Raw genomic sequence first — 12,341 nt, 5'->3', positions numbered from 1 at the left:
CCCAGACATGGGCAGAAATCCCCACGCAACCAAAAAGAAGATATTATAGTGTTTTTGCCATAAGATCAGATTATTGTGGTTTATATTTTCTTTGAATGTGAAATGTGTATGTTGAGACGTAAAAGCATTTTCCATGTGTGTGTCTAAATTCTAGGTCTCACTCTCTGCAAAATAATGTAAAGAATTCATTAAAATTAATTGAATAAATAATTGAACCACATTTAATTGTTACCACTTCCATTTTCTTCCAAATGTGGTTTGACAAGACCCTTTCTCAGCCTCTAGACTAATTAGTAGAATCCCATTTTAAAACTGGATCACCATTGCAAATGAGATTAGTCTGCATTCCAAAATGTTTCACTGCCTACAGTTGGCAGTGGACAGTCCTATAAATTCAATAGCGGTATTGTACTCGTTCTTAAAAATTCATTATTAAAATAGTTTTTACAAGTATTTTGGGACACTACCCAAAACTTATCTTTTATTTATCTTTCAGTATGTTGTTAATATAAAACTGTCTTGTTACAAGATTGTTTTCAAACACTATTCACTGTTGTCTGTTTACAGGAGATCTCTCCAGCCAGCACCATAGGAAAAATAAGTGGCAATGCCCACCCTGTTCATGATCTTAAACCAGGAGATCTATTTGAAGTAGAATTGTCCAAAAAGGACAACAGCCTGGGCATAAGTGTCACGGTACTGTTCGGCAAGGTTTTCAGAGTTCCTCTTTCTTCTCTGTTCTTGTAACATCGTCTGTGTGTTTGTCTCCAGCTGTGCTGCATGTAAAGAACTTCTAAGCTTTGCTTGCTCAATAACGATTTTCACTTTGCGTGCTAACAATATAAATCAACAGAAATTTCTTCAGGTCGAAGCACATTGAATAATAATAGTAAAACTTTTTTTTTTTTTTTTTAGACTGCATGCTGAGTTACATTTCACAAGTGAAATCTGCATGCTTTTCATTTGCCTCGTATAATAGATTGGGCTGTCATTTAATCATATTTTGTTTTCTTTAAAGTGTATGCATGCCTATAGTTTTTGCAGTTTTACATGTCAAAAGCATACATTTTAAGTTCAAAATTTAAAATGTCTTGTATATATATCTCTTCAGTACCCCTTACTGTGAAGTTACTGGAATTTTTTCCACGTCTTCAATCACATTTATTTTGGTTCCTGGTCCACGTCTTCTAATATTTGGAACCAGCTCATTAGAAACCTGAATGCCTGTAGGTAGTTAAATAGAAACAAGGCATACTTGATAGTGTTGTACATTCAGAAACTCTCCAAAGAGAATAATGAAGAGGCATGGAAAGGGTATTGAAGCTCACAAAGTGAATGGAATTGGATTTTAAAGCCTTAGGCGCTGCACCTTTTCATATTCAAGACTGAGCAGAATCGCAATGTGCCAGCGCACCTTTACTATTGCTTCTTGCGTTTGGATTGAGCAAATTGATAAGGGGTGATGGTGGCAAATTTTCACTTAATATAAAAGCTTGCACTGTAGTAGAATTAGGTCTATGGTCTTAATTTAAGTGGTAAGTATCACTCCTGTTTTCCCTTTTAGGGTGGGGTGAATACGACCGTAAGACACGGTGGGATTTATGTGAAGGCTATAATTCCTAAAGGAGCAGCTGAACTTGATGCGAGAATTAAGAAGGGTATGTACAGTAGTTGTACAAATAGAGGTGTGTGGATTTGCCAAAAGCAGCAACTGTTAACCAGTAGTGCTATTGCTGCCTTCGTATATGTTAACTTTGCCTAACATTCGGACGTGCTTTACTATTGTCAGGCGACAGAGTGCTATCAGTTGATGGAAAACGTCTGGATGGTGCAACTCACAAGCAAGCAGTGGAGACTTTGAGAGAAACAGGCCAGGTGAGAGGGAAGTTATTATCTAATTGTTGATCGAAAAATACTTCTAAGAAATGAAGACATTTGCTATGTAATTGTAATTTCCATAGGTCTGGTGTTCGCACTCCACCACAAATGCTGTCATAAGTAGCCATAGAATAACTCTGTATTTGTGTTATGATTATTATTATTATTATTATCATTATTATGCACTACATTATTTAAATAGCCCGCTTAACAAAACACTGTAAATGTAACATTATTAATTTGTGCCTCGGTCCTAAATGTCGGCTGTGTTGTTTGTAAACCAGTGCACTCACCACATGTAACGTTTGTTTCAGGTGGTTCGCTTACTGTTGGAAAAAGGCCAGCTTCCTGCAACCAGCGTACATGCTCCGGTGACCCCACAGTGCACCCCTCCTTGCAAGACGGATGGGCAGGCTGAACCAGGGGTGAAAAAGGAAACCGTTACAATGGCCAAAGATTACAGCTTTGTTACTGAGGGTGAGTACATGTCGGTGTATGATTGTGAAAGAAACACCTCCGTGTTCTAGGTCAGTCAGACCTGTGATGTCACCACTGTGTAATTCCACACAGGTAATTAAAAAAAAAAATGACATAATGATATTAAAAGACAAGTATTTTTTGTATATGTATAAATGTAGATGTTGTAACTTAAAAGCAATATCTGTATTGTACTATTTTTTTTAACAAAAGATTTTTCTTGTAATTGTGTTACTTTTGCAGGTTAGTATGTTATCAACACTGGGTATTCAATAAGAATGCTGTTTGGCTTGTCTAGAGAGTTGTTGTGACACAGCTTAACAGTGGGTTTGCTGTACCTGACAGTTCGTGGATAGATTCATTAGTAACAAACAGCTGACACAGCAGAAGCTAATACTTCAGTAGAGTAGAAGTCTAGAAATGTCACATACACCATAGCTGTCATTTACGCCTCTGGCATGCTGATTTTCTGTGGTAAGTGCAGTGTACTAAAATGATGATTTCTGTCTGTCCTTCACACTTCATTTCTCACAAAGTACAGTAAGTAATGGATGTTGTTGTCACACAGGTAAAACAGGATGGTACTGAGGAAACCTTTGACTTTTTTGGCCTGTTTTAGATGTTCTAACTAATAGTAGATACATACACTGATACATAGTGTATATTTGAAATACTAGAAGAACCTTCGTAAATTCTAATAAAAATGCTTCAACCAAGTCTTTCTCAATGTCTTCAGTGTTTACCTTTTTGACAGCCATAAAACATATTGTTATCCTGTGTTTTTGCCTTTCTCAAAGTAGTTGCATAGGTAATTTTATTTCTATATACACACACAGTTTTTGTTTAAGTGTTTTTTTTTTGTTTTTTTTTAATAAAAATATAAAAGTTTGTGCCTGCCACCTTTCGCAAGAAACAGGACAGGTGATATGATTGTGTGTAAAGTATTAGCTGCTGAAACCAAAATACAATTGAATTTTAAAAGGGAATAGATTAATTACTTTTCACCTAGGTTTCCACCTTATTAATGACATTTTATGATTTTGAATTTGTTTCCCTTCCACAGATAATGTGTTTGAGGTAAAGCTGTTGAAAAACACCTCAGGTTTGGGGTTCAGTTTTTGTAGAGAGGAGAACCTACCGCAGGAGCCAGTAAACCCTAGCGTGGTGAGGGTGAAGAAGCTGTTTCCAGGGCAACCAGCTGCAGAGAGTGGCCGGATTGAAGTGGGTGACGTCATCCTGCGTGTCAACAACACAGCCTTGAAGGGCTTATCACAGCACGTAAGTGAACTCTGAAAACCATGTTCAAACTGCTTTCTGAAAGCCACTTTACACACAGAAACCTTGCAGGCTGCAGGTTGTCTCATTTGTCGTATTAAAAATATTTTCAAACTGCGAAGAATTCTCAGCCTTTTACAGTAGCATGAATCATAGAATTGTAGGGTGTGAAACATCACATAAGCCTAGATGCTTATTAGGTTTAGACACTTAAATTCAAGGTTTGTTTGGCTAAAACCTCATTCCAAAGACAGATCTTCAACAGCATTGACAAAATATCCACACATATACAGACAAAGTTAATTTAAGATTTGAGAGTCAAGGATTAGGTCAAATACCACCCTTCTCAATTGTCCTGAACTCCTGTTGGAATTTAAGAGAGCTTGAATGAAGTTGCCTCCTCCACTACAGCAGCTAATCTATCTTAAATCATTACAACTTGTTACTGCATATTTTCAGTGTTCTGGAATCTCCTCAGACAAAATCTCTTCAAAACTCTTCACATTGACCTGTGACTTAACATGGCTACCATATTGGGGTCATGTGACTTTTTGCTTTCCAGATGATTAAGACCTAACTTATTGCGAAATACTGGATTCATACTTCGTACACATCTGTATTCTATGTTTTTGCTTACTCAAGTTTGATTTAGCTTGTACTAGAAATATTAACCTAATATGGCTCCCATATTGAGGTGTCACATTTTTTAACCTATGGATTTATCATTGCTACAGAGATTTTTCACACATCCATTTTGCTTCATGTTTACTAACCATTCGATCTGATACGACATTCCCCTTAGTTTCCTTTTGATGTTTTTACATTTCTATATGATATACATTTTTTGTAGGAAGTCATATCAGCTCTCAGGGGGACTTGCCAGGAGGTTACTCTACTTCTGTGCAGACCTAAACCCGGAATCCTACCAAACATTGACCCTTCATTATTGGTAAGAATAACAGCAAACACACCAGATTGTACGTTTCATGTATGTTTAGTTGTAGTTATTGCACTGCATAATCTGAGGGCCATATTCATCAAATAACTGAACTAGATAAATAAAATAAGAATAATAATAATACATTTTAGAAATTAAAAGAACTAGGCACATGCATTAGATTCTTTGGGAAGTGAAATGCTCCCAGTTTTTTAACTGGAACTTTAATAATAATAATAATAATAATATCACCACCATTATCATTATTACAGACTCCTCTAGCCTCCCCCAGAAAAGATCCTCAAGGCAAGTCCGACTCAAGCCTCAGCAGGAATGTCCTACCACAGGCAGACCTCAGTGACAGCTCGGGTGAGGAGGAAGAGGAGGAGGAAGATGAAGTTGATAATGGGGAGTTCCAGAGGCTCCAGCTGAAGTCTCCCTCCAGGCGAGACAGTTACAGTGACAGTACAGACAATGACGAAGTGGGCAAGGCCTTCAGCCCACCCCAAGAGAAGAGCAGTGAAGCCTGGGATCCCAGCATCTACCAGACCCCAGGCAATGCCCTGGCCTTCCCAAGCTCTCGATATGAAACCCCATGCACCCTGGAAGACACAATGCGCACGGTTTACTACTCCCCACAGCAGTCGCCCAGCAAGCCAGAGTTTAACCACAGGTTGGAATTCCTCCACTCTTCTTTCTGTAAAACAGCATGCCGTTTTTTGTTTCCGAGAACATAGTTGCTTTCAAGTAAAGTTATTTGGAGCAGTGTGATTTCCATATTTCTTTTAATCAGAGGTTAAAATCACAACCCTTTTACTTCTAAACCGCTATCATGGATGTATGCCGTCATTAGTTTGTACAAAAGTTGCTGCAAAAATGCAAGAGACTTGCAAATAGATGCTATTTTGTTGTTACTTGGTACTGGGCAGACCTATTCCCGATAATAACTGCTTATCAAAATGTGAAAACTCAGTAAGGTCATATACATAGGTTATTGTGAGCATCAGAATACTGTGGATGTAGGTTGGCGATACACTGTGTCCTGATACTCCTAGCTCTAATGTTTTATTTACAGCTGTTGAGTGGGAAATGTTATTGGCATCATTTCATTGTCAATTGTCTCGCTGTGTCACACAGCAACCCCCCATCCCCAGTACCTCCAGATCAACCAGAGCCTGAGGTTCCCTCTCCCACCCCTCTCGATGACCACTACATCAGCTCCAGTTCAGGCTCCCAGAGCCCAGCATCACTGCCACATCAGCACAAAGGGGAAGTGACATCACCCCTTCAGCACCAGTACTTCAACAACGTGGAAGAGATTGGGGAATTTGAACCTGTAAGAATTGCATCTACAGCTAGAGCACCAAAGCTATTCCTGTGTAATTCTTAACAGTAGGAAAATAATTTAATCTTACATTTACTGTGGTGCTCATGTTTTTAAAGATATTTGTCTTTGGTCAATCCAGAGTTAATGTCAAGCTCTGGGGTCTGTTTTAATGATCTAAACGGCGATGGACCCAACTATCGCCATCTTCTAACTCTTTAATAACCCTTCTGGTATTCCCCCCGAGGGGTGATTTAGTGACCGTCTTATTAATGAGTGGATATTGAGGGCTCAGCATGCAGCGTTTTATAACTGCAGTCTCTGTTTAAATTATTTGCAGCAATTCTCTTGAGGTTTGAAGAAGTTTCAAGCTTACTCATTATAGTTCTAGGTACTGTCCCATAAGGTTAGACAGTCATTACAACCAGGGAAAAACAAGTGAAACTGCTTAGCATTGGGTATGCTTTTCTCTTCTGCTTTTAAGATTGAATTGTGTATTCATGCTTGAGAACAGTAGTTGGTGTTATGGATGTAGTCACATATTAATAGGCCACGAATCGGTTATGAATATTTGTCCATTGTTTTGCTTTTTGTAATTTTAAGTAAGTATTTTCAAAAATGTGATTATATTAGTAGATTAGTAAGTGGTTATTTTTCAAATTCCTGAACTCCAACTTCCTGCTGGGAAAATTCTGAATCTAGAAGAGTAAACTTCCCTCTGCTCTGCAGTGTATCTTCCATCCCCACCAACAAAAATAAAACAAATATATCATTTAATTAACTGCCTATCTTTCCACAGGAAGTTGAGCTTCATGTGTCGTTAATTAAATCGGAAAAGGGCAGCCTGGGCTTCACCGTGACGAAAGGAAGTGATGATATCAGCTGCTATATTCATGACATCATACAGGACCCCGCAAAGAGTGATGGGAGGCTCAGGCCAGGAGACAGGCTGATAACGGTAGGTCTGTCAGCAGCCTCCAAGTGGAAAGGTTTGGTGTGTTTCACCAGGTTTGCCTCATGATTGTGACAAATGTTAACATACTGTATGTAAATCCTGGTATTTGAACCTAGCTACAGTACCATACCGGATATATGAAGATGTTCCATGTTTTGCAAAGTGTGGAACATTTTAAAGGATATGCACTAATAAAAATAAAGATTTAATAATCTGTGAATGATAAACATACAGAATATAAGAACATGGGGAGTAAGGCCAAACAAATATTTAAAGGACACTATATGGTTATAAATGCATTATAATGTTGAGTTTATCGTTTAACTAATGATATTGTCGTCTTGCAAGCATTATCTTGGTAACAGTTCTGTTTACAGAAGGGAATGAAAGTGTGAGCACAAAGATCTTGAAAATTGTTGAGTTTAACCACATGCATGGAAAATGCAGCACTCTGTGACTAGTCATGGTGACATTTATATAATATAGCATTTCAATCTGTGATTATACAGCTGTCCAATATTTGAATATACCTTTTGATATGATGTGTGTTACAGACCTCCTTTTTTTTTTTTTAAGGTTAATAACACCGATGTCACCAACATGAGTCATACCGAAGCTGTGAATTTTCTCCGAACTACGTCGAAAGTAGTTGATTTAGTCTTGGGGCGTGTCCTGGAAATCCCAAAGCCTCCAATAGAGCTCCATATGCTACCAGATATTACACTGCAGTGCCAAGGAGGAGAAGAGCTCGGTAATGTTTTTTGTTATTAGTCAATATTAAATTTATTAGTTGTTAAGTTTCATAAACTGTCATTTACTTACAAATGCTATATTGTGAAAGTAAAGATTGTATTTCCATCCTTATGTTACATTCTATGTGTATCTATTTACTGATAATATTATTTAACTACGATTGTCATGTAGAGTACTCATTTTCTCTTCATCTCATTCTGTAGGGTTGATGCTGGGGGGAGGCAGCGACAGTCCATATCAGGTTATCTATGTTGCAGATATTGTGCCGGGTTCATTTACTTCAATGGAAGGAAGCCTGAGACAACTCGACCTCATTCACTACATTAATGGTGTTTCTACTCGAGAGCTGTCTCTCCACGAGTCAGAGAGGCTGCTGGAATTACCACTTCCCACCGTTATCCTGAAAGCCTCAAGGTAACACGCTCAAGTAAATGCATAGTCTAGGGCTGTTAAATTTGGGGAAACAAGTGATACAAGTGTAGTGATAAGCCTTGTATATAACATATGCAGTGTAAGCTTTATTCAGATCTGTTTTGTCTGAAAATGGCCTGTGTGCATTCAAATAAATGAATTATTTACCCATAATAATTTAGAGCAAATGTTCACACATTTTTTTTTTATGTATTTTGACAAAGATTCTAAAAATAACTAAATGCAGTAATCCTCAGGGACGCGATGTGCTGTATTTCAAAAGTAATGCATATACTTGCCTCAAATGATGTTATTGTCAAGTTTTAATCAATCTAAATGTTCAATGCACTTTACAAGCCAGACTGTACGTCGCCCTGGATAAGGGCGTCTGCTAAGAAATAATTATTATTATTATTATTATTATTATTATTATTATTATTATTATTATTATTATTATAACTGCCCTTCATTTAAGTTTAACAGCAGGGAAAAAAACCCTGGCCTGCCTTTATAGAGTTAATTAATCAGTAACTTTGATGTGACAAATGAGACACAAAAAAAATGTTTGATTAATTTTAATATCTTTTTGTTTTTTCAGAGATGGGCAGCCAGTGATCCCAGCTGCAGAAAAGTCTTTGTCTTTGAACAATAATCTTAGTCCAAAAATAAATGGCTCCACTAATGTGAATGGTAAGTGTTGGGAAGTTGGTTCCCGTTGCAATAAAAGCTGCACACAGGGTATTGTTCTCTGGTTAGGTCTGGGATATTGTATGAAAATAAGAACTTCTGATTCATTTTTTGCAGCATTTTAACTGGCATTAACATGTTTTTTTTATTTTCTCTCTAACTGTATTGTTATGATAATTTGCTTTAATTTTGTTAACCGCAAAAGTCTCAGTGCAATGTATCAAATGACATAAATACAGCTTGTGTTTTTGATTTTTTCAAAGAACATTTTATTTGGTACTTTAATAGGTTAATGAAGGGACACAATTTTGTTTATTAGTGATTTAAGTATTCTTATTTATTTAAAAGAAAAAAAAGTATACAGTTGCTGTTTATTTTGCTGCATTGTTTCTTTTGTATATAATTTGTATATGTCATTGCTTCCTTTTGAAATACCTGGCAGTAGTAATCTCAGTGTACAGCAGTGTGGAGTAGTGGTTAGGGCTCAGGACTCTTGACAGGAGTGGGTTCAATCCCAGGTGGGGGACACTGCTGCTGTACCCTTGAGCAAGGTACTTTACCTAGATTGCTCCAGTAAAAACCCAGCTGTATAAATGGGTAATTGTATGTAAAAATAATGTGTAAAAAATAATGTAATTTATATGTAAAAATAATGTGATATCTTGTAACAATTGTAATTCGCCCTGGATAAGGTTGTCTGCTAAGAAATAAATAATAATAATAATAATAATAATAATAATAATAATAATAATAATAATAATACAAGGATGTACCTTTGGCTATTGGAGCTTCAAGTCATGTGTATATATATGTCGGCCTACATATATGGTTTTGCAAGGGAGGCACTAAGTAACCCATTCAATATTTGCCCTTTCAAACCTCCAAAAGTATAGGCAGGTGAACTGATTTTATGTCTTTCAAAAGTCCCCAAAACAGAAGTTTTGAAAATCTATTTTATTGAATCAAGAATTTGTTAATTTGAAGCATTACCTCAAAAACAGTAACATGTCTCTAATGCTAGAATTGGTAGCAAACACCCTATAGAAACAACGTCAGAATATCACATCCAGATTCCCCTTTCTTTTAGTTTTTTTTAACATTTAATTATTCTTCTGCACTATACAGTATTGGATGTTATCCAAATGCTTAGGTTTGTTGCCCTGTAGGTTTGGCTGCAAGTATACCAGGAACCACATATATCAAGTCAAGCATGTAGAGTATGAATGAAATGTGGGCTATAATGGGTGGGTCCTCAGCCTTCGAGAACAAGCAATACATTTCACATACAGTGAGACTGAACACTGTGGTTTGTTTCCTCTTCTCAGGATATCCTCATGGAGAGGACAGCAGCGAGTCTGAGGTAAGTACAGCTATAACACCATTAAAACGAGGTAAGTACAGCTATAACACCATTAAAACGCTAAATGTACTTTTGTAGTGTACTGTATGTCTGACACAAATTCTTTGTAAGTTTGGATGGTTTCCAGTGGGCAATACACTGTGGGTTCTAAAAATAAGAACACGTAATTCTAGTGAATATGTATACACCTTGAGACCTCAATTTAAAACAGAATTTTCCTGAAATATCTGTACTTCAGATAATAAGCTAACCAGTGGATAAGTGAAGGTATCCACCAATTAGCCTTCTGACCACAAGTCTGTTCAAGATGCATTGTGGAACTTTTATTGATAAAACTAAGTGTGAGTGATGACTCCTTGCTGTGGATTGGCAGTGGTTGCTAACGCTCTTCCTGCTGTTCTCTCCATTTAAGGGCGGTATTATTCACCTTGAACTCAATAAACCAGCCACGGGAGGGCTAGGGTTTTCTGTGGTGGGCGGAGAAAAGGGTTTTTTTGTAAAGTCGATCACTCCAGGAGGTGTAGCTGACACGACAGGAGACTTACAAGTTGGAGACAGATTGCTACAGGTAACTTAACGGCCCATTTCTTGTAATTTCTTCCATGTAAAACCTGGTAGCAATTTGCGTTTTTAAAATTTATGAAGTGTGCTTTATCAAGCGTTTTAAAGTCCCTTTCGCAAACTGCTTTTGGGTGCCTTTATTTTGGTAATATGAAACCTACCTACAATCTTGTCTGAAGGAATTTCCTCACAGGGATCAGGAAAGTAGATGCTTGGCATTTTTTCATTGAACCAATACACCTATGGTATGCTTAAACTAAAACTAAAATGTGAAGTAAAGTGGATTCTGAGTAGCCATGTCTTGTATAACCTTTAGATTTGAACTTGCAGCTACATTCAGCAAAACATACTGTACTTATGAGAGATGCAAGATGTTTCATTAGTGATATACTGTAGTTTTGACTACATTTTATTATTTTATTTTAGGGTTGTCAATTAATCGCAGTTAACTTCTGAGATTTTAATGCATTATTTCTTTGGAGAATATTTTTTTTAACGTGCGTTAATCACACTCCTCTGTCTTGGCCCTCTAAGCATACCATAATTCATTCCCTACGTCACTATTTTAATATACTGGAGCGCATGCAACGAGAAAGTTAGTCATATAACTGCATTGTGGTGCAAAGTACTAAAAGTGAAGAACTTGTGAATGGGAAGTTTATTTTAAAAAAAAAATTTAAAAAAAACATTCTGACTTATCTACTATCAAATTGAGTTTCAGTATCACAAACATAGGCTACATCTAATCTGAAGAACAACCTACATGCTAAACATACTTTCACTTCTCAAAATACACTTCTAGCAACACCACAAAAACAAATGAAACCCGTCAGTTTCACACAGTACTCTCTCTCTCTGTGTATAAATAAATAAATAATAGTGTTTACAATTAAGGGTAGTATAACCGGTACTCAATGCATGCTTTGTTTTATTTAGACAATTAATAAAATAACACTTTAATTTTTTTTTAAACGGCGATGAAAAACATCAGTAAAGAATACCCTTTTAAAGGAAACTGTGCCCTTGATTTTTGCAATTGTAATAACATGACTTTGTATTACAGTCGGGATGGAAATAAGACTCCCATTGCATAGCAGTTTGATTCAAGACCTAGAATGGGTGAAACTGCTGTGCATTAGGAGTCTTGCTTCCATCCCTGTACAGTACACTGTTTTGTATGCCAACAGGTGAATGGTGAATCAATGATTGGGGTCTCCCACACTAAGGCTGTAACAACGATCCGCAAAGCTAAAGGGCTTGTGCAGCTGTCAGTGTCCAGAGCTCCTCCCCAGAGTGAGAATCCATATCTACTGATGAACGCTGTCAAATACAATTGCAATCCAGGTAAGAGTCTTGGGGATGCGCAGCAAGTGTTAAGACTGCTGACTGATTTTTAAGACTTCTAGTTTAAGTGAGTACATTTGGTTTTGATTTAAGTATTTCTTATTTTTCTGCACTAAAATTCTCAGAGATGTTGGGAACATGATTGTGCCCCAGATCCTCAGTTTTAAAAACATTTCCTCGCCTGTAGAGTATGTTTATTATATTTGCTAAAGGCTTTGAATCGAATGTAAAAAAAAAAACAAAAAAAAAACGCATTTTCTTCCCAGTAGTAATTGCCGACTTAGTCTTTTGTAGTTGTTATGAAGTCACAATAGATGAGTAGATTTTCAGAAGTCAGCTGTAAAGTTGAAACTTGCCTTAATCACATGAAAAATGACAT

General features: G+C 36.9%; 1 protein-coding gene across 7 annotated transcripts in view; it reads left to right on the top strand.

Moving 5' to 3' along the window:
- Positions 1–12,341, top strand: part of LOC117409269 (tyrosine-protein phosphatase non-receptor type 13) — an 89,628-nt gene that overhangs the window by 65,001 nt on the left and 12,286 nt on the right. For 4 of the 7 annotated variants that reach the window (XM_059018773.1, XM_059018790.1, XM_059018779.1 and 1 more), the window contains 15 exons: positions 568–711; positions 1,565–1,658; positions 1,790–1,875; positions 2,193–2,355; positions 3,419–3,633; positions 4,481–4,579; positions 4,840–5,240; positions 5,705–5,903; positions 6,691–6,849; positions 7,423–7,597; positions 7,803–8,013; positions 8,609–8,700; positions 10,023–10,057; positions 10,470–10,625; positions 11,806–11,962. In XM_059018773.1, the coding sequence (XP_058874756.1) occupies positions 568–711; positions 1,565–1,658; positions 1,790–1,875; positions 2,193–2,355; positions 3,419–3,633; positions 4,481–4,579; positions 4,840–5,240; positions 5,705–5,903; positions 6,691–6,849; positions 7,423–7,597; positions 7,803–8,013; positions 8,609–8,700; positions 10,023–10,057; positions 10,470–10,625; positions 11,806–11,962 (2,386 nt within the window). The remainder of the gene's footprint in view (positions 1–567; positions 712–1,564; positions 1,659–1,789; positions 1,876–2,192; positions 2,356–3,418; positions 3,634–4,480; positions 4,580–4,839; positions 5,241–5,704; positions 5,904–6,690; positions 6,850–7,422; positions 7,598–7,802; positions 8,014–8,608; positions 8,701–10,022; positions 10,058–10,469; positions 10,626–11,805; positions 11,963–12,341) is intronic. The other 3 variants (XM_059018833.1, XM_059018782.1, XM_059018768.1) reach the window with 2 other exon arrangements.

Source organism: Acipenser ruthenus, chromosome 1 (genome assembly GCF_902713425.1).
Source record: "Acipenser ruthenus chromosome 1, fAciRut3.2 maternal haplotype, whole genome shotgun sequence".
Lineage (NCBI taxonomy): Eukaryota > Metazoa > Chordata > Actinopteri > Acipenseriformes > Acipenseridae > Acipenser > Acipenser ruthenus.
This window is presented reverse-complemented; position numbering and strand designations above follow the sequence as displayed.